The sequence below is a fragment of the Vanacampus margaritifer genome, chromosome 9, assembly GCF_051991255.1.
Source record: "Vanacampus margaritifer isolate UIUO_Vmar chromosome 9, RoL_Vmar_1.0, whole genome shotgun sequence".
NCBI classification, from domain to species: Eukaryota; Metazoa; Chordata; class Actinopteri; order Syngnathiformes; family Syngnathidae; genus Vanacampus; species Vanacampus margaritifer.
This window is the reverse complement of record NC_135440.1, coordinates 9454550-9476045: the sequence shown is the minus strand read 5'-3', so window position 1 is coordinate 9476045 and position 21496 is coordinate 9454550. Positions and strand designations below refer to the sequence as shown.

The following is a 21496-nucleotide window of genomic DNA, read 5'->3' as shown; positions in this document are numbered from 1 at the left end:
ACTTTCACTAGCCTTAATATGAACATTTAACTTAGCATTTCAGGACATAACATAAAACAGTCCTTCGTTTCTATTTTTTGATCATTTGATTCTATTTACTGCCACTAGGGCATTTGCATAGTTTTGATCTTTACTGATAGTTATTTGTTGTTGTTTTTTTTACTTACTTTGATGACAGAGGGTATCTTAGAATTTATGTTGTCATAACTAAAATGAAGACGCGTTCGGAAGGAGCACTTGTACAGCAGTGGGTCCTGGTAGAACTCAATCTTGCCACTTGCATTCCGTTTGTCCAAGCACACAGTACAATCAGAAAAGTTGATCACTTTCCGAAGAACAAGTTCTGGAGCTGTTGAAAGAGCAAAGTTCCATGTCAGTGACCCCCTTTCTCTATCCCAACTCTCTCATTCGTTGAAATTGTAAATCCCTATATTAGCATATCCCTAAATTCATGCAAAAAATAATTGCCTGCTGTCCATAGACTCCATACTCATAGACCTTAATTTTGAGGATGGTCCACAGGTGCTCAAAAGGGCTGAAGTCAGGGATTGATTACAGACGCTCCCCTACTTACGAACATTCGAGTTACGAACAACGGTACATACGAACATGTCTGCGCGCATGCGCGCATGTCCAAAAATGTTCGGAAAGAGATGCTGTAAGTTAGATTTTGTATTGCGCACCTTTTTCCGAGTACTGTAGTGCTTCTTTCCGCCGCTAATACCGACGCTTGGCGCTGTGAGAGCTCACCCAGCATTGGAGGCTCAGCAACGTGTCGAGGAGGAGGAAGAAGAAGAAACGCCTGTCGCTCATAGATAAAGCCATCGCACTCTTCGAGCAGCAAGACCCAAATATTGAACGTTGCACAAAGGTTGCAAATCAATTGAATGATGCCATACAGTGCTACTGCATCATTTATGATGAAAAAAGAAGAAAACTGTGCAATCGTCGTTAGATCGCTTCTTTCGGCCAGTTTCTAGTAAATCCTCCAAGGAAGATACTCATCAACCCTCATCTTCTTCTCCTCGACCCTCAACTTCTTCCTACATTGAAGTTACGGAGGAGGAAGTAACTTTTGAAGCCCATTCCAGAGACGACGAAGAACCTCTCATGATATAAAATCCTCCTCTTCCTCCTCCTCCATTAAATCCTTAAGCATCGAGTACATCTTCCAAAAGTAAGTTAAACTTCATTTTATTTATCTTATTACGTACATGTACATACTGTGTGTCTCTCTCGCTCCCTCTCTCTAACATACGTAGTACAGTACTATACGTATTCTCTTTAAACATAAATTATAATACAAAATATAGCACTGAAGCAACTTACGAACAAATTCACCTTACGAACGATCGCTCGGAACGTAACTCGTTCGTAAGTTGGGGAGCGTCTGTATGTCCACGCCCTGTTTTTTTCTCCCTGTAGTCTATAACCATAGTTGCTACAGCTTCCATAGTATCTTTCTGCAGCATGAGAGAGTCCATTGTCTTGCACGCAATTTTTTTTACTGCGCACGACACAGTTCTTTGTTTGATAGCATGACAGAAAACAGAATGGAAGTAGGAACTCCACATATACTGTAGCGGTCATTTTTGACACATCTTCAGGCAGCGTGTAGGTGTCTACAATTTCATTGCCCTTTATTCCAGCCCTCCAAAAAAACCACTCTGCCAGCTCCTTGCTACAGCGTCCAGCCTATTTGGGACAGGGTGACCACCCATCAATGATCCAGAATGTCAACCATCTGTACCATTTAAAACAGCACATAATTCATCAGTGAATAAAAATACAGGGTGGATGAAAAGTAACTTACTTTTCTTTCATTCATCTGGTAAACTCATTGTTAACTTAAAAACGGTCTAAAAATTGATAGTAATCTTAACTGGCAGGAGAAACAATTATGCATATTAAATCCCCAGAAAACAAGAACCCAAATGTTTAACTTTAATCCTATAAACATAATGATTTTGAACAGTGTATTATTATAGATTCTAGTGTTTACTGTTGGTGTCTTTCTTACCAGTGACGTCCATGAATGCCCTCTCCCACACATCGTCCACAGTGTAGCACTCTGCTGAAGTAATGTTGACTGACAACACAATGTCATCCTCAACGTACTTCAATATCAAGTTGTTCACCAAAACATTCACGTTATTCACCACGCGTCTGATCAGGCTCTGCACATAACCTATAACAAAAACAAGCATACAATTAAGAAACACGTTATACCATATAAGTATTATATCTTTTTTTTTTTGATTATTTTTTATCATTGTTTAGAGCTATGAGTTGTACTAGTTATGGCCTGAATTACTGAAGGTTTGTACGGGCAAAAAAAAATAAATGGGCACAAACTTGATTATGCATGCAAACCGATGAGGAAATTGATTTACTAATTGTGTGGAACCAGGATTGCACCTACTAAACAAATAGGGCTTTTGTATCTTTCATAATAGAGCATCTGATATGCAGGTGCAAACCAGTGGTGCCAGCATAGCGCAAGAAAAATGAGAGGCAGAGCGGTGAGAACTCTCCGCTCGAATAAATATTTTTTAAATGCCAACAATAATTAGCGTGGCACGTCGTCAATTCAGCAGTGCAGTTTTGTAGCTTCTGAATGATGTAAAGGCTGACAGGAAGCAAGTCACAAGAAGCCACATCACCTCTGACAAACCGCATTTACACTCTGCAATTCCGTGTGTCTGGGGCATTTCAGCACATTAGGACTAGGGGTGCACCTACCGATCGGCTGGGCAATTTATCACCCCCGATTACCTTAACTCATTTGCTCCAAAACACGTATAAATACGTTCTAATTTAAATGTTTTAAGTGTCCCAAAGACGTATTTATACGTTTTTATGTTGTTGTTTTTTTTATGCTAGAGGATACAGACGGCTTTGATGCAGCCGCTGAACTGCAGAGAACGAGTAAGGATCGGCAGGCCAGACTTTTTCAAATATCGGGGATCAGCTGAGAAATTGCGATCGGTGCACCCCTAATTAGGACAATTAGTGCTGGCCTTTCCCAAAACACCCTTGCAGGGTTGCTGCCCCAAGTTTTGAATGCAGTTTTGCCACACACTAAAGGCAAATTGAATAAACAAAGCATGGCTCAGCCTCATGGTTTCTGGCTTCCCCAGAATAATCACGGAGATCAGTTTATTTTTTGTTGCTCATTAATGTTTGTTTATGTCTTTCATTAACACTTCAAATTTCATTTTGCAACTAGCGGCACTTTCACAAATTCCCCATGGTAAAGGCAGCGCTACCTAAAGTACAAAATCCTCTTTTAAATAAAGGAACCTAAAATACTGCAGACAGAATCCTCCAAATCATCAGACCAGTGCCGTCATTTATTTCTCCAGTGTGCTGTATAACAGTCACAGAAAAGTAAAAACATACTGTACCTGTATAAACAGCTTGAGTTTTACCTGTATTTCAAAACTAAATGTTTATCTTCCTGTATTTTCATGAATACTCTAAAGAGCAACAGAACCAATAACGAAGCAGCACTAAAAAAATGCTCTTGATGAAATTAATTAAAATGAATTTGTAACAAGTTGTGGTGTGCCTGACTAGACATGACAAAATTATTAAAAGTTTGCTGACTGACCAATTAGGCAAGTGCTGAGGGTGACATAAACTCAGCTACAAACGCAATGTGTGTTTGTCACATAGGTGCCTGGCTTGGCATGCATCTGCATGCCAAAATTTGTGTGTGTTCTGGCTTCTGCCGTGTGTATGAGTGTGGCTGTGGTTCTGAGGTCAGTTAGAAAGCTGCTGTTGCATCAGCACCCTGGACATTAAACCAGCAATGTTATTTCCCTTTCTGGATCTAATTTGTCCACTGCTGGGATGTTTTTCACTCGTGTTTCACTTTTCTTGCATCACAGGCTCACGCAAAGACTCTCTATGAACTATCGCACTAGTGTGACCTTCTGTAAACAATTGACATGGCCAGCAAACCTATCCTACAGCCAAAAATATGTGCTATTCAAAAATTTTCACCCAAGCCAAAAAAGCTAGGAGGAAAATCGTGGGGGGAAGTGGGTTGGGGGGAATGCAAGTGGGACACTTTGTGACTTTAATGTTCTGCATGCTGGGAAAGTCTCTCAACTCCAACACAACCTTATTTAATCTTGATTTTGCCTGAAATTTTTCATTTTTGACTGGATTTTGAAGATTTGAAAGGACCCCAATATCACTAAAGTGAGAAAAAAAACTGTGATCAGGTAATTTTAACAATATTTACACAATGCATTTTAGAGACATGTTTTATGCATTCATGTAGCCTTTGGTCTGAGAGAGGGAAAGAGATTTGTTAAATCCCAAATTGCTTACTACGTTACTTGTCTAGTACTGAATGTAAAAAGCTCATGGGTGGGATATTCAGTATCCTTAAGTAGCATTTGCCAGTAATACCAGAACAGCTGCCGTATTTATTCTCTTTGTAGAGGCCCCAGTACCACGACAGCAGTAGCACTGGACCCTGGATTTATCTCAGGAGTGTGTTTGCACTGCAGCCCAAGAAAATCTCAATCTCCTCCAATCACGCACATAATTACACAATCATGCATGCACAATTCTTGACATACTCAGTAGTAGAAGTAACACATTTGTGTTTTAAGCACTCCACTGACACAAGGGGTGCTAAAAAAATCGTTTCTGCAATATATCGCAATATTACAGTGCGCAATTCTCGAATCCATTCGATATGCGGCCGAATCGATGTTTAAACATCAATTTTTTAATGGAAATATTCAACAAAATGTCTTACTTAGGTTTAGGGTTTACACGTTAAGCATGGAAGAATGTTATGTTACATTAAGCTTTAATATTTTATTTCAATGCTGTTCAAACATGAAACAAATTGCAATAGATCGTTTGTTAAATACAGTGGCTCACAGTTGCAAGCCTGAAGTTTCAGATAAATAAATACATTTTTATGTACAAGTTTACTGATTAGTACTTTCTACATTTGAGTTAAAAAAAAACAATCACAATAATCAATTTATAGATTTGTATCGGGATTAATCGGTATTTAATCGATCGTGACCTATGAATCGTGATACGGATCGAAATCGCCAGGCAATTCACACCCCTAACTGACACTATAGTAAACACAGTATAAAAATTCCAATTCATAAGAATTTGAAAAGTCGATAACAAAGAGATCATTTAATACCTTTATTTGACTGATATACTGTATGACAAGTATCATTAGGTATGATCTTGTGGTTCTATGACTAGCTGGTTTCTGAACATCCAGTGTTGGGAATAACGCTGTTAAAGTATAAGATCATTACTAACAGCGTTATTTTTGCAGTGACGGAGTAATCTAATTAACTACCTTTCCCATCAGAGCATCTCCGAAATGCATCATGTTACTAGAGCTACAAAGCCAAGCTTTCAGTCAGATTGTAAAAAACATGCTACATCATCAATTGCTTTCTTTCACATTGCGACATTATACCAAGTGTGAAAGCACTGACACTTAGTTTAAGAAAACAATTTGATTCTCATAATCATTGGCATCACACCGTGACAAACAAATAGCGTGGCTGGGGGGTCATTGTTAGTTGTGCCATCCACAGTCATGGTTTCATTCAGTGAAATGCATGTGTACACAATCTTGTTCAACACATTTATGGTGCAGGCGGGAGGGAACAAACCTAAAGTAAAAAGCAGTGATTAAAATTCTTAGGTATTGAGACATTATTGTGTCATTTAGCTTTTTATGCAAAGTGGTGTTGATGACAATCACTCAGATTGTCTGTGAGCAACAAAATGCAAATCAGTGCATGACATAATACAAGTTAAGCAAGAATGCATTATCTAGTACATTAAGCTCAGCAAAACCTTGTTTTTTACTTGGACTTAGTCCTGTGTGTGTTGCAGATCTGTTGTGTTTATGCGTGAATTTCGTTTTATGGAACCATGACACCATGCATGACATGGGAAAGAATGATTTCCCAGTTACGGACAGAGTATGGATCAACGGTATGCGCTACTGCACGTCTATGAGTGGGCTCACTATGTGCTCGCACTTGCACACTCGTTCGTATGCGTGCATGAGCGTGTGCACGTAAATATGCTCTCCCAGCAACGTATTTCGCTTGTGTGGGTTGGTTAAAGTCTCAGCGACTTAACGCCAGTCCTGGGTTACATGAAAAACCCTTCACCCGCGCGTCACGCAACTTCATCAACATCATATATCAGTATGAGTTTAGCTTAAGATGTTTGTTTTTTACTGGATGTTTCTGATTTGGATATGAACTCAGTTTACTGTGCAACAATGTATAAATACAGATACCACAAAAAAAAATCATTAATACTGTGCTGATTAACTAATTACTTTTTAGAGGGAGTAACTGAGTTGCTAACTGAATTACTTTTTGTAAAAAGTCATTTGTAACTATAACCTATTACTTTTTAGGGTAACGTGCCCAACACTACTCCGGAACGGAAACTGCAATCAGTGACAAAACTACTCAAGGTCAAAGCACCTGGTCTTTTCGTCCTATACAGTAGTTAACCGTTTCCATTGGTAAGCATCTCTATGGAAGCTTCACATCCTAAGCTAAATGGCAAGCATTGGATGGAGCTGTCTAATGCCACCACCACTAGATTGTTATACAAGTGACTCAATATTTGGCCCGAAGAGTTTCTACATGCTGTAGTTGGTTGGCGCATTGCTGGAAAAGTGTGGTGGGATTTTCTCTGTCTCTCTCACACCTACCTCAGAGCTCAGCTAAATGCAGGCCCTAGGGGAGAATCTGAGGTGAGGCACCTTGCTTTAACAGCTGGGTGAGAGATATTATCTCATAACATCAGGCATGGAAATGGATCCTCCCCAGATACAACCATCTAGGACTGAATATAAGTTCATATATTCATGCATGCTGAGTTTCGGATAACTTGGGTGTTACACTGTGACCTACTCTGTAAGCTGAATAGCCCTTCTTTCCCATTCTTCTTTCTTTTTTTCTTTTTTTCTTCTACAACCCCCCTCAAACAAACCATTTTTCCTATTAATATAGTTTAGTTTTTAGACTACGTTCATTTAATAATGTGAATTGTTTTATACAAGTGTACATGCAATTTTAGAATTGATTTAGAAAACAAAAGCTAATACATAGTCTGTCTACGTTAGTGTTTCGCAATCAGGGGTACTGGATATGTGGAAACATTTAATTATGTTTTACTTTGAAGATAATAAGTATTCTTAGTCATTTGGTAATAAGCATGTCAATAAAATGTTATTTATGCGTTACTTGTTTACTCATGGAGACAACAACCTGTGCCAAAGCAGTGCCAAAATCACAACAGCTGCTCAAGTGTTTCATTCAAGCTCAGATGACTGATGAAAAGTAAGTAAATACTGCTATAGTGGATCTTCATATTATTCTTGTTCAGAGTTTTGTTTCTGATATTTAAAGTTTAAATGCCTGTTAAAGGGGACATTCAAAAGAGATACATGTTTTGTGGTAAATGTTAAAAGGGTTACTGATAAAAGCAGGTTTTTTTTATGTTGTTTTTTATTTATCTATTTTCAAGGCAACATATTTATGTTTATGTTTAATTCGAGTTGACAGACAGATGGACTGATATAGCAGCTGTATTTACAATTACGCTGACAAAGAACAATCATTAAGGGGGGAACATGTAAAAGCTGCATTTGAGGGGTCCCAAGGGGGAAAAATTCATCAATTTGACCTGGGATAGTACTGGCTCATGGCTCATACTTGGTTTTCTTGTGAAAATGTGTGCTAATGTGTGAATAGCATGCTTTGTGACCTGTTCTATATCTTAAGTGCTGTGTGAAAACTTGCCCTATTTAAATGATAGTGACTTAAACTTGCATTTTTATCAATTGGTTTGGTGAGAAGCTGTTATGCAGGAAATTCACTGCATGTTGGGCAAATATATGTTTAAAAAGAAAACCATACTGAATTTCTGGATGTACAGTATTTTGAACAAAATTACTGTATACTATACATATAATTATAACATTTGTGGGATTTGTCAATTATCGTTGAATAGGTTCAGACTGAGCCAATGAATTGATTGAAATAGCATACAATTAACATTTGTAAAACGTCACAGATAAACCCACACATTCATCAACATGTACTGTATTTACACTAGTGAGCTTCCTTAGTTCTTTAGTACACATAATGTCAAATTCAATAGCATAATTTTTTTCTCGTAAACAGGTAAGACCTAAATATTATTAGATGGCAAACTTCAGCAGTCACTGTTCTATCTAATTCTTTAAATTACAACAATAGTCTCAACATTGAAGGCCAACTGAAGCCCTGGATTGAGTGAACAGGACTATGTGCCGAGTATGTGTCCCTGTCCTCCCCCACAGATTTCATTGGCGGTCATTCAAAATGACAGTCGTAGCTTTACTGGCTCCTGGGCCATCATTCACCTGGGGGCAGGTCTGGGTCACTTGGGGCTGTCTGCTGGATTCGGCGGGGTTTGCCGACAGCCTTGGAACTCTCTGAGATACTGCGACTCGTTGAGCTAGACTCACTCTCATGGTCATCCTGATGGGGAAAAAAAACAAAAAAACAAGCTCGTGTGAAGATGGACACTTATATGATATTCAATTGCAGATGTGCCAGCATCTGTGTATAAATTTGTTGCAACAAAAGAACAATACAGTTCTGACCAATTTATTATGTTATTATTTTGTCATTGTGTACACCAGGCGCAAAGTAACGACAGCACTTACAGCAGATATGTGTAATATGAGGTGCATTTAGCTGGCAGCAACCAAGAGTGTTTCTTTAGGTCCACATTAATACCAACCAGAGGTTACTCCCACTATAGGCTCTACAAATAAATGGTGGGCTTTGGATGAGTCATGGTCTTTTGTCTGCACCACTATACATCACCTTTTAGTGAATGCAAGTCAAGTCAAGAATGTAACCACAACATGCATGCATGTAACAGTAAATAACAAGAAGAATGTACTATTTTTTCTTCTCAGGTATTGCTGAGGAATCAAAGTGGGATACAGTATCGGCAGATAATTAAAACCAAAGACTCTGACTCGGGTACCAACAAAGTGTGATCAGGACATCCCTACAAAATAGATTTACCACTTAATTGATAGGTATTTTACCTTGCATTTATCACACTACACCACTTCTACATGCAAGCAGGGGCGTGGTGGCCTTCGGGAATTTCAGCGTGTTTCCCCAAACAGCTGGCCCATTTCCGGTCCCCTGTCCCCCGCACCCTTCACCCCCACCCATGGTCGATGAATAGGATTTGACGTATGTCAGCCTTTGCTCACCCCCCCACCCCCACGCCCCACCACCAATTATTTTCCCAGGCCGATTTTTGTTCCCAGCACATCTACTAAATGCTAATCCCCAAACTCGTTAGGGTTATAGGTTGTCTACAACTAATTTTTAACTCTCCACCATTGTGGTTTTAAAAAATGTCGGTCATGAAAATGGAAGCATGCCATTCTGTGACACCATCAGAATTATAAACACAGATCACTCAAGGATTATTATAGCGCAAACTCTCCACACGTACAGGGTTTGATTTAACTGATCATCATAAATTCATTCATGTAAACATGCTGCAACAAGGTAGGGAGATATTTAAAAAAATATATATGGTAATTAACTCTTTGACTGCCAAAAACGTTAAATGACGTTTAGTAAAAACCTACGGAGGGCCGCCAAGGACGTTAAAAGATGTTCTCCAATTTTATTATTATTATTTTTTTTTTTTTTACTTGGGAATTTTTTTCAAAGACGAAAGGCATCGACCAACGCTAAAGAGCACATTGATGACGACGACGATCATCATCCATGATGATGATGGTGACTCCGAGGTTGGAAGCATTGACGCGGCAGTAGAAGATGTGAGGCGGAGCTAGATGGCTGAAGAAGCGAACAATGGCGATCGGTTGCAAGCAGCTCACACTTGGGAATTTTTTTCAAAGACGAAAGGCATCGACCAACGCTAAAGAGCACATTGATGACGACGATGATCATCATCGATGATGATGATGGTGACTCCGAGGTTGACGCCGAAGTTGGAAGTGCTGACGCAGCGGCTATGACGACGTCATAAAGGTTCACGGGCTAGCGATGCTAACACCGGAAAACGCGGCGCACAACCGAGCACGCTCAGGCGGACGTTCAATCGGACGACGAAGAGTACCCCGAGTCCAATGCATATTGATCGGAGGAATGGGTACAGTCTGCTACTTGCTATTCCCCGGAAAAAAAGGCCGTCAAGAAAGTGTAACGTCTGCACGCGAAACGGACAATCGAAGTGAAACGTATCTGTTGTGCAAATCCTGCTCCGTCTCCTTGCACGCAGGGCAGTGTTACGAAAAGAAAAACTGTATTTGAAACATCAACATAATTGCAAATAGTACCACAGTTGCACACATTTGTAAATAGTTTGCGAAATTGTTTTGTCAAATTGTTACACTGTTGAATGGAAATAAACATATTTTGCAATCTAAAAACACTTTTTCATTGTTGGCGGTGGTGTATTACAGAAGTAAAGCACTATTTAGGTGTTTGTGGCATCATTCATGGACAAAAAGAAGTGTAGAATTCACTCGAGTGCATGAAATAACATCGTTTCACAAAAAGCTCTTTTTCTCCGCTTTTTGTTTCAAAACAGAGCATTTTGGTGAAACTAACCATTTTCTATTGTTGATTACTGAAGAACGGAATAAGGTAGAAACAAACTTTTTTTTCTGATGAAAGATGATAGTTGAATCTTTCATTTGGTAGTATGTGTGTTTCCATAGTCCAAACACAACATTTTCTGTGGACCTTGAAAGATCAGTCAAAATGCTTAAATCGGCTGGCACTGGCGACATCCCGTTTCTGAAAACGTCTGGCAGTCAAAGAGTTAAAAGGTTGGGGGTGGGAAAAAAAAAAATCTGTGCTCTTTGTTGCAATTAATAATATCAATACACTAACGACAGTATCGATATTTTATGATGGCACACCAGCGCTAAGGACATAATGGATTTTCACTATCATTCAGAGATATCAGTGAAGTTGGAAACATATTCAACGTAACACGCCGCCTACACCAAAGCTAACTTAAAAAATAAAGCTTTAGAAAACAATACATTGATGCCAATGCAATTGCCTTGGGAGCTTTTACTTTGAAGTCGGCCTGCGCGGCGACGGGACCGCCAGCTTGACTTCCTTTTTCGATGTGTTGGCTTACATATCGAAGTTTTTATTTAAATTACATATTTTCTACCAACATTTTCACAATGCCATAACGAAAATAACCACTAATTTATTATGCTAAAAAAACGCAAGTTAATTATGTCAAGTCAAGTTTATTTATATATCCCCTAATTGAACCACAAGAGGGCAAGGAAAAAAAAAAAAAAAACATCAGGCGAAAAATAAGAAATTATGTCATCATTATATGATACGCCGCAAGTCTCCAACGTTAGTAGCTAACAGCTAGTGTTAGCATTAGTGCCTGGTTGGTACGGTGGCCCTGAAGTGCAAATAATGGCTGGCACCTGTAATGAGCGACACCATTCTGGCTTGCTTTCTTTACTTTTTCTTTACTTTTTCTATAGCTTGGCACTAGGCTACTTTGTAATTAACTCTCCATGTTTAAAGGAAGGGAATGTGCCTTAAATTATTTTTCATTATTAAAAAAACAAAAAAGATAATAGAACTTTATCTTCATTTATTTTATAAAACACCTTTTCCAATAATTAAAAACATTCAAATCAAAATGTCAAATATTGCCGTTCAGATTTTAGGAAAACAACTTTAAACAATTAATACCTTGTTATTGTATACATGGACCAGGCATAAAATAAGAATGTATCTGTCTCTTATTGTACTTAAAGTTGAGTTCCTAAATCATAAATGACAAAATTAGACATTTTTTGTTGATTTTTTTAATTATCATTGTTTAATGGACAAAAGTGTTTTACAAAATGAATCCATTTATCTTGTTTTGTTTTGTTTTCTCATCCAAACAAACTATTCAATCTGTGACTCAAAATCGGTGATCCAATTCGAACCGTGACTTTTGTGATCCTTTTCTGTCACAGTCGGTGGTAAAGTAGGCAGAAGCAGTTGCGAAGAACTGACACTATTGGCGAAGAAGAACAGTCAGCAAGTTTTCACTGCCACTCACATACTGAATATTGTGATGTATCGTTGACGAGATTTCTGACAATATATTGAATATTGTAGATATCGTGATATTATCGTTATCGTGGGCCACATATCGTCACAGTATCGAATCGTGAGTTACCCGTATCGTCGCACTCCTAATTTCAACAATCTGCCATCTGTAAAATCTGAGATGTTGGGAAAATCTTGGAGGTCTTTGTGAGATAAGCACTGTGTACAGCATTGAGGGGTTACTAGAGCACTGTAACCGTTTAACAGCCAATCTAGGAGGTAAAATGGTCAATTAAGCAAGAAAAAAAAACAGCATTCACACGTGCTTATTATTTATGGTGGGAGGGTCATTGTGGTCCCAAGTCTGCCTTTATGAAAAACAAATGCAATAAAATAAAGCAACTGAAATGTGTTTTTGCTCTTTAAATTGAATCAGGACGATGCACAGAAAAGTAAAAACGTGAATATGTTACAACCAACAAATTGCCTCGCTGTTTAAGCTTTACGAAGGGTAGACAGGTTATTACTCAAACTGGAAAAAGGAGGAGAAATGGGCGCAATTAACCACTTAATATTATTTTAGGAAGCAAACTATTCTCAAGAGGCACAAAACACCTTTCAGAGTGAGTTCCTAGGAGAACATTATTGCCTCAGTGGCTGCCTGGTAAATGGATTGAAAGGTTACCGCATAAGAGCACAAACAGGGAACAAGTGCTATAGGAACATTGGAGGTACACGATGGGGACTGATGAAAGGCAGTTCAAGCACTGCCTGAAGTCATATCAAGTCAGTTCAACTTTGAAACAAAATACTGTACAGACATGGTTAAGTTTTAAGACTAAAAATCATGAGAGAACAGCCCCTCGGAAAAAAGAAGCGTAGGATTTAGCTGTGAAATTGGCATTGCCTATATGCAAGGGGGGACCACCTAGCCGGTGTAAGTAGCACCAGTTGAGGGTTAAGGCACAGGGAGGCCAGACCTAACCTCTACCCCCTGCAGACATTTGGCTGAGTGAGAGACCCAGAGGCAGTGTTTAAAACATGTATGAAGTGTTGACCTTCATCTGAGCCTCTTGAAAATTAGCTAAACCCGACTGCCACCGCTCATTATCAGAAAGATTGACTTTGTAGATAGTGTCATAGATTTCTTTGCATAAACATACAAACTATGAAACTGAGGTTCTAGAAACATTTAACCTTTGTTACCTCTCACCACATTTTTATTACTACACAACACACACTACAGCACTTTAAAAAGGACTCAAAACCTTTTTTCAAAAGCTTTTCATGGCTGATTTTAACTGATTTGATCCATTAACTATTTTTATTGATTTTTACTTTTCCCTTTTATCTGCAGTTTGTTTCTATTACTTTTTACTGTTGCCTGCACTGTGTACTTTGAGATATGTTTCCAAATGTAAAGTGCCTCATACCATTAAAATATATATATTTTTTTTAATTATTAGTAGTAGTAGTATGACAATACACGTAGCTGTACACTGTCAAAACGTTGCAGCTCACATTAAAGGACCACAGCAGATATTTTCTGCACTGTGACTGTAACGCAAAACTAAATGTTTGTATAACAGCCTTTTTGTCCATGTAAATGGCCAATGCTGAATCAAATTGATATTCAGACAGCTTTATTTATTCGAAATGCATATTCAGCCACAGCAAACACTTAAGACAAGAACATAAAAAAATTGTAATTAGGATATGGGCCATGCAATAAATAAGCCAATGGGGAGGAAAAAACAATTTAAGACAATAAAACTCCACCTCTAAAACAAGTCATATAACAAGTAAAAGAAAAGCAATTAATTTCAAAAGGGCGGAGTCGATGTAGAGCAAACACTCACTGTTGTTTTTCCACTGTGAGTCGCTAGCAGACCCATGCTGACATCAAAGTCACATGCCTGGAGATTGGAGGCCAAGCAGTGAAGGGCGAACGTGATAAAATAAATGAAGGAAAACCAACAGGTCTTTATCAAAGACAGAACCCCACCGGCCTTACCCCTCTCGACTGACATGAAGAGGCTCCATCTTCCATTCCAGGGTCTACAGAACTCTCTCTGTGTCTTAACAACCAAACACACCAAAAACTTGCCATCAAGTGCTTTGCCAATATATTTCAGACTTGTAGCTTAACGGCGTATAAGGTCTTAAAACGATTTTCCACAAAAATAATTGTATAGGGCTGTGTACAAGGTACATTCCACAGTCGCCAATTACCATGGATGTCCATCCAACCACCCATTTTCGATACTGTTGGAACCTATTCCATCATAATTTGGGCGGATTTACGGATTGGCTGTGTTGATGGGACAAAGTCAGCACCACCACAACAACACCACCATGTGGACTGGGTGCCAGTCAACCACAGGGCACAAATGAGACAGAATTATTGCACCAAAAAACCTAAAGTGAGAATGTTTTAAACTAAAGTGCATTATCTCTTTGACTGCCAAAAACGTTAAATAACGTTTAGTAAAATACTATGGAGGAGTGCCAAAGACGTTAAAAGACGTTTGTTTCAAAACAGAGGTGAAACTAACCATTTTCTATTGTTGATTACTGAAAAACAGAATAAGGTAGAAACAAACTTTTTTTCTGATGAAAGATGAGAGTCCAATCTTTCATTTGGTAGTATGTGTGTTTCCATAGTCCAAACGCATACTTTTCTATGGACCTTGAAAGATCAGTCAAAATGCTTAAATCGGCTGGCACCCACGGCATCCCTTTTCTGAAAACGTCTGGCAGTCAAAGAGTTATTATAGAACTAGTCAATGTCTTTTTGCTATAGTTAAAAAAAATGTTTCAAAAGTTTCTGACGCATTTACAATTCTTATCAAATATATTAATTCACATTTAGTTATAAAAGTCTGAAGTCAATCATCATTATAACTAGTGAGACAGACACATTGGCAGTCAGATATTAGATGGATAAAAGCATTTGAACTTCACTGTTTCTACGCTTGCTTTAACACTAACAACATTGACCCTCACAAAATGGTTTGCAGCTGGCACAAAAAAAAAAGAAGACTGATTGTTTCAATAATGTCGGTAATCTAATGTCAGTATGTGGCCACTTTTTCTCCACTTCTCTTAGGCCTTTTGGGGCGGCTTAACCCATTGACGACAAACCCACTGGAATGCAAGTGGAGTGAAACAGAGCTCATCGCATTTGAATCAAATTACACTTTTTATATGTTCCTTAAGCTTAAATGAAAACAAGCTACTAATGGGTTTTTAATTAAACTGTTACAAAGTCATCATTACACAACAATTAAAGATATGTATTTAATTTTATCCTTCAAACATATTTGGGAAATAAAAGACCACTATCAGCTAAAGTGATAAGGAAACGTCCATCTTTTTCTTATCCTTATTAGAGTAGCCGGTAAGGGGAGCCTACTGTATATATTCAGGTGAAACGAGACGTAAACAAACCCCACACAAACATTTGAAGAGCATGCAAACTCTAATGAGGTATACAAAACTGAGACTCAACATTGGCATACATTTGGGTTATTAAAAAAAAAATACAATGTTTTAAAGGAGACATACGGTAGGTACTATGCTTTTTTTTTTACAATTCAACATGAGAGTTACTTGCTGTGGTAATCCCTGACAGACAGGAACCAAGACAAAAGTCAAACAACAGCAACAAAAACACAGTTTGCAGGTTTCTTAATATGTGGTATGGTTCTTTTGTGAAAATACCCAAAGAATTAAGAATTCACAGCATACAAACTATTAGACATGGTCTATTTTTTGTCTTGTTGAAATTAGGCTGTTGTGAAGAGGTAGTGCAAGTGAGCCAGTGCTGACCTGGCCCCTTATACTTTTGTGCCAATGGCGAGTATGGATTTCGTGGGTGAGGCTGCATGTTGAGCTTTAAAAAAGGGACCGTGAACAACAATTATTTCCCTACTGAACATTTCATCACCAAGGCACTGAATTGCACTCAAATAATATGTAAATCTGTGTATGTGGACTGGAGTGGACAGTGTAACCCCACAAAATGACAAAGCAATCAAGTATGTGTCACATACCTAAAGCTAACATGGGTGGCAAACACCAATGCATCCAACTCTATACATCCAGCAAAAGTCAAATGTGTGTTTCAGCCAGTGTAATCTGGCCATGGAGTGAAAGTGGTGGATCTTCGCTGAGCCAAGCTGGCAAATCATGGGCGGAGAAATTTAGGGCCGAATCCACTAAGAATGCGTTGCGTCCGCTTACAGTGCCAAAAATTGCTCCACATCTGCATCCGCAGCTTGCTCCCCGTTAACGTCCTATTCACTAAGGATATTGCGCTAATGATATACCTGCGCAAACACACCCACAAAGTTTGACAATTGGACAATTGGAGCAAATTTGCGCCAATTTACCACACATGGCAATGGATTTGCTCCAAGAACACGACAGTATAGTAACAGTTGTGAGATAGATAAGATTATCAGAAAGCGTGCTTGGACCAAGGAGGTGCAAAAGCGTTATCCTCATTTAGCGCCATTAAGCTGTAGTGAACGGCGAGGACGATGATGTCATTCGTTCTTTCATTTAATGCCCATAAAATACAAATTATTGGTGCGATCATTTTTTATATTTTCAGAGGTGGGCGTGCAGTAGAGATGGATTTTCATACAGCATAACGGAGTGTTAATGCATCTGTCGCGTGATAATGATCGCAGAAGCTTACAGAAGAACGCCAAGTTTACACCAGCCTTTCATATACGTCGTTTGCATCACTCAAACTGCGTGTTTCTATTAGCGCTGGCGTTAGTGAATTAGACGCTGTTTATCAATGCGTGTCATTTCATTTACATAGGTGGGCAATTTCCCCGCCAAATGTATACAAATTACCCCATTTACGTACACGCAAAAACTACGGAACTCAGTCTGGTTGACAGCGCAGTTAGTACTGAATTTCCCCATCAGCGCGTTTGTAGTGGATCACATGCTCCCGGATTGCTCTGTTTATACCGGTTAGCGCCGCGCAAAAAGCAACGCAAACCTTTAGTGGATCTGGCACTTAGTGTACTAACTACCTAATAGCAATACTATTATGGCGCGCTCTCAGCACTACCTTTGAAATAGTTGACCATAAGATACTACTAGAACATGTCGAAATGTGTTTCAGTATTACAAACTCAGCACTTTTGTGATTAAGGACTATATTTTTAAATTTAAGTAGACTGATGTTAGTCACTTTTCTTATTACTGACTGTCACACACCTGTTTGTCGCATTTCTTTCTTATTACGGAACGTCACACACCTGGCTGTATCGTTTCGTGAGCAGACATTAGAAATTATTGTGAAGAATTCAACAAGCCAGAAAGTATGAGGAAAGTGGAGAGGAGAAATTAAAAGAGATTCAGAAAGAAAAAGGAGATTTTTTTTTTTTCCGGATTTAGATCTAAGAGGCTCTGGTCTGTCAGATGTCTCCATCAACTAACCACAAGCCCAGGCTGAGCACGAGAGGCATGCTGCTTGCGCCAGCCCTGCCATCCCGTAATGATGATTACTGCAATGTGTTATATACAGTAGTATAACAGTCCATACAGACCCTTGACATATAAACAGACACATACATCTTTGTCAAATCAACCACAACCCGCAATGCAATGGGAAATTCAAAAATGTAGGCCAACTTGATTTCTAACCTAAATAACAACAAAGTTCCTTACCACGTGTAAGTCAAATACGTAACTTTACCCAATCAAAGGAAATTCCAAATATTTATAACTAATAATGGCATATTTACAACAATGGTGGTCGCTCTTTCTTACATTCGGTCATTTTTGTATACACTACTCCAGGCACATAATAAAAGGAATAAGCATCCCTTGAACAACGTATATCGACCGCCAAGAACAATACAAGCAGTGGCCGAGGCTACTTTGACAGCTTAATTGCACATGTGAGGTACAGCTGGAAGGCAGGCACGGCAAAGTCCTAAGTGTTCTTGGAGAGTATCAATGTTCTGAAACCAGCAAATCAAACACAAAGAAATTGGAGAAGACTTTTCTTCCAAGTTGATAAATATCAATGCCAAATTGCCGTAGGATTTAGCATGCAAGTGGGATGGATAAGTCTTCATGTTTGCATAGCTTTCATACACCAGGTTCTAATACAATTGACTTACTGCTAAGTTAACAGCATTGAACCGACTTCACAAATGGATAACTGTCATACTTGCTCAACAAAACATTTCAATTATGTCCTTGAAAGATCTTGGATCTGTGAACCAGTCTTTGTCAAAAGTATCTTGGGTACTTCATAGATAGTAACTACATACTGTTAAAGGGCTTTATGAACAATTCAGCATATCTGACAAAACATGTTGTGAATCCAGAAGGCAATTTAAAGTCAAAATTGTGCTTGTGTGCAAGGGCCTGGCAAGCAAGTAATAGGCTCCACTGAGGAATTGCTACAGTCCGGAAGGGCTGAAAGCAAGGATTAAGCTGAGCAGTGGCAGCATCCTGTCCAGAGTGTATTGATCACCACTTTGACCCAATGGATAGAGGAAACCGCTAGGCTTAAATTTTTTCCCTGGCTGTTTTCCTGTGTCTGAGGAGGAACAGTAACATCATCCTACCAGAACTGAAAACTTTATTAAACCTTAAAGACAAAGCAGCGTTACACCAGAATTAGCTAACTCAAAGGCAATGGCAACGAAGTACAATGTTTTCTGGTAGAATGACACGCTGCTTTGCATTCATGTCGGCATATGCTTCAAATCAGTCTGGTATGCCAACCTGCTCAGAGCATTGGGTCACTCTAGAGTTGTTACAACTTAAATCGGGGGAAAAAAACTGATAAAGCACAATTGATTATGCTTTTTAAGCTCTTACGTTCGTGCCAGAAAACATTTGTTTGACTTATACACTTTCCAAGTAAAACAATAACTTACTGATCTATGAGCATTATTACAACATTAAGTCCAAGGTTATATATAGGTGATAATTATTCTCAAAGGCAGTCTTGTGAAAACTCTCCACGTTTTTGTAATTTACTTTTGGCTTACCAAAACAAAAACACAAAAACTGCCTGTCAGTCCGTCTTACTGTGTCTGTCTATTTAATCACAAGAGGTCAAATTATAGGAATCGGAAAGCTTCAAAGCTCCATGTTCTCAGCTTCTGACTCCTCTTCCCTCAAGACAAAACCGGGCTTAACTGATGGTCAGATGGATTTATAGTGCAATGTCTGTGAGCCATTTGTTGACTGAAAGCAAGAGAATCAAAGACTAGATTTCCGGATGGTAACAGGACAGAGATTAAACAGTTTTTGCTCTCTGATTGCAAACTCCCACAGGCAGTTTTCTTCTACTTGTTTCACTTTGTCCTTTGTCTTTTATGTTCCTTGTAAGTGGAGATTTACAAGCCCAAATAGACTTGGTCTTGTTCTGTTTAAGGAGACATAGTACTATAAGCAGGGGACAGAAGAGGTTGTTTTTTCGACCGTTGGCATTTTGGAGATAATTGCACTTAAATATTAAAGGATGGGTAAAAAAGAGAAAAATGTTTCAAAAAGGACATTGGACCAAAACATCGAGTGGATAAGAGCAACGTGAAATCATAATAAAAATGAATATTTTATTTATAAACTGATTTGTCGTGCCCCTGAGCAATTTATAGGTTTAGTGCCTTAGCTGAAAGGCACATCTAACATTTCTCATAAAGAAAACTGAAATCTCTCCAACAGTCACATTTAATTTCTAAATGTTTTGGTATGCAGCATTGTTTACTTTACTAGTTGTATTTATTATTTTTGTATTATTTTGGATTAAAAAAAAAATTAAGAGGTGGATTCCAGAATCACATTATTAGCAATTACATTCAATGGATAGTATCTAGTATTTATAAAGCTTAAATCACTTTAGAAGGAATTCAACTGAAGAAAAGGCTGTGTAATACCAACAGCATGTTTAAAACCTCCTCCACAAACCATCTTCAAGCAATGAATCAATCAGTCTCCACAGCAGTGGCAAATGCACACAGCAGTGCTAAAACTCCCACATGAGGCTAAGACAGAGCCAAAACCAGAAAACCGTTATTCAGCAAAGCCTTATCTTTGTCTTGTAAAGAAATATAGATTGCTTGGGACTCGGGAGTGTTATCATCCAGTGTAACTGTTGTCAAACCAGAATCTCTGCTGATAACACCTCATCTCCATCTGGAGAAGTTTCCCATGAAGTCAGGACAAATTGCCAGTCATTTTTTTATTGTGTGCTGCAAAAACAAACACAACAATAAAATAAAATAATATCCAAACGCTACGCACCACCTAATCTGAAAACCTGAAATCACAATACAGTAATCGGTAACACCTCGCTATTTTTATAATTGCCTATAATAGTTCAAACCGTAAATATTAGGGGAGGCACGATTCTCCCAATCCTCGATTCGATTTGACTTTTGATTTTAGGGTCACGATTCGATTCTTTTTTTTTTTGTTTGCTTTTTCTTGCAGCACAGAGGCCTATGCCATTTTGAGACTAGTCTATTCTACGATCATTGTGTTTATTCACAAAAAAATTGTATGGCAATTATCGTTGCATAAATTCAGTCCATTTATCATTTGAAAAGATGGGCTGCATACAAGTGAGGCAATTTCCATTATTCTTGTGTAATGTATCATATTAGGCACTGATGGTCATTATATACCTCAAACTATGATGCCCAAACAGTTTCACTGCATCAAACTTATCGTGTGAACAAAACTACACAGTCGCCATCAAATAAAGTATTCCGCTACTGGCTTTTTTTTTTCCTTCCCACATTGGGCTTTCACAGTGTGTATATGAGCTACAAACAGTATTACGGTAGCCATGTGACCACAATGATTTTTTTTATGATTTTTTTCTTTTTTTTACGGAAAGAGAATTGCGAACGGGACTGCAATGCAGCTTATCTCAAAGTTTGGAAGTTGACTTAGAAAACAGTTTTTAAGATTGAATGGATGCACCAATACTTTTTCATTCTTCCAGCAGATGGCTCAAACATTGCGTCTCATATGTTGCAAGATTGTGGCTTTAATAGAAAGTGGGAACTCAGAGTTCAGAACTTGCAAGATACCAAAAGGAAAGCCCACTGGTACAGCTGAGCTACACTACGGATAAGACAACAATGCAAATTAATATTTGTCCTGGATAGCGTGGATTTTTGGGCAACGTAAACCATATACCGTTTCAGCCATGAAGGAATGGGTAAATCATGTAGCTGCAAAAAATACGTTAGTCGAAGGTCAACAAAATCTTTTTTACTTGAAATGCACATCTACCGGTTTTGATTTACTTTAAAATTAGGCTTCAGTGTTACTTCATA

At 38.5% G+C, this 21496-nt stretch overlaps 1 protein-coding gene across 3 annotated transcripts in view; it reads right to left on the bottom strand.

Moving 5' to 3' along the window:
• The window catches only part of vps13b (vacuolar protein sorting 13 homolog B), a 349203-nt gene that overhangs the window by 321066 nt on the left and 6641 nt on the right, over nt 1-21496 (bottom strand). For all 3 annotated transcript variants that reach the window (XM_077574861.1, XM_077574863.1, XM_077574862.1), the window contains exons 4-6: nt 8438-8555; nt 2021-2188; nt 168-349 (exon numbers count right to left, since the gene is read on the bottom strand). In XM_077574861.1, coding sequence (XP_077430987.1) covers nt 168-349; nt 2021-2188; nt 8438-8555 — 468 coding nt within the window. The remainder of the gene's footprint in view (nt 1-167; nt 350-2020; nt 2189-8437; nt 8556-21496) is intronic.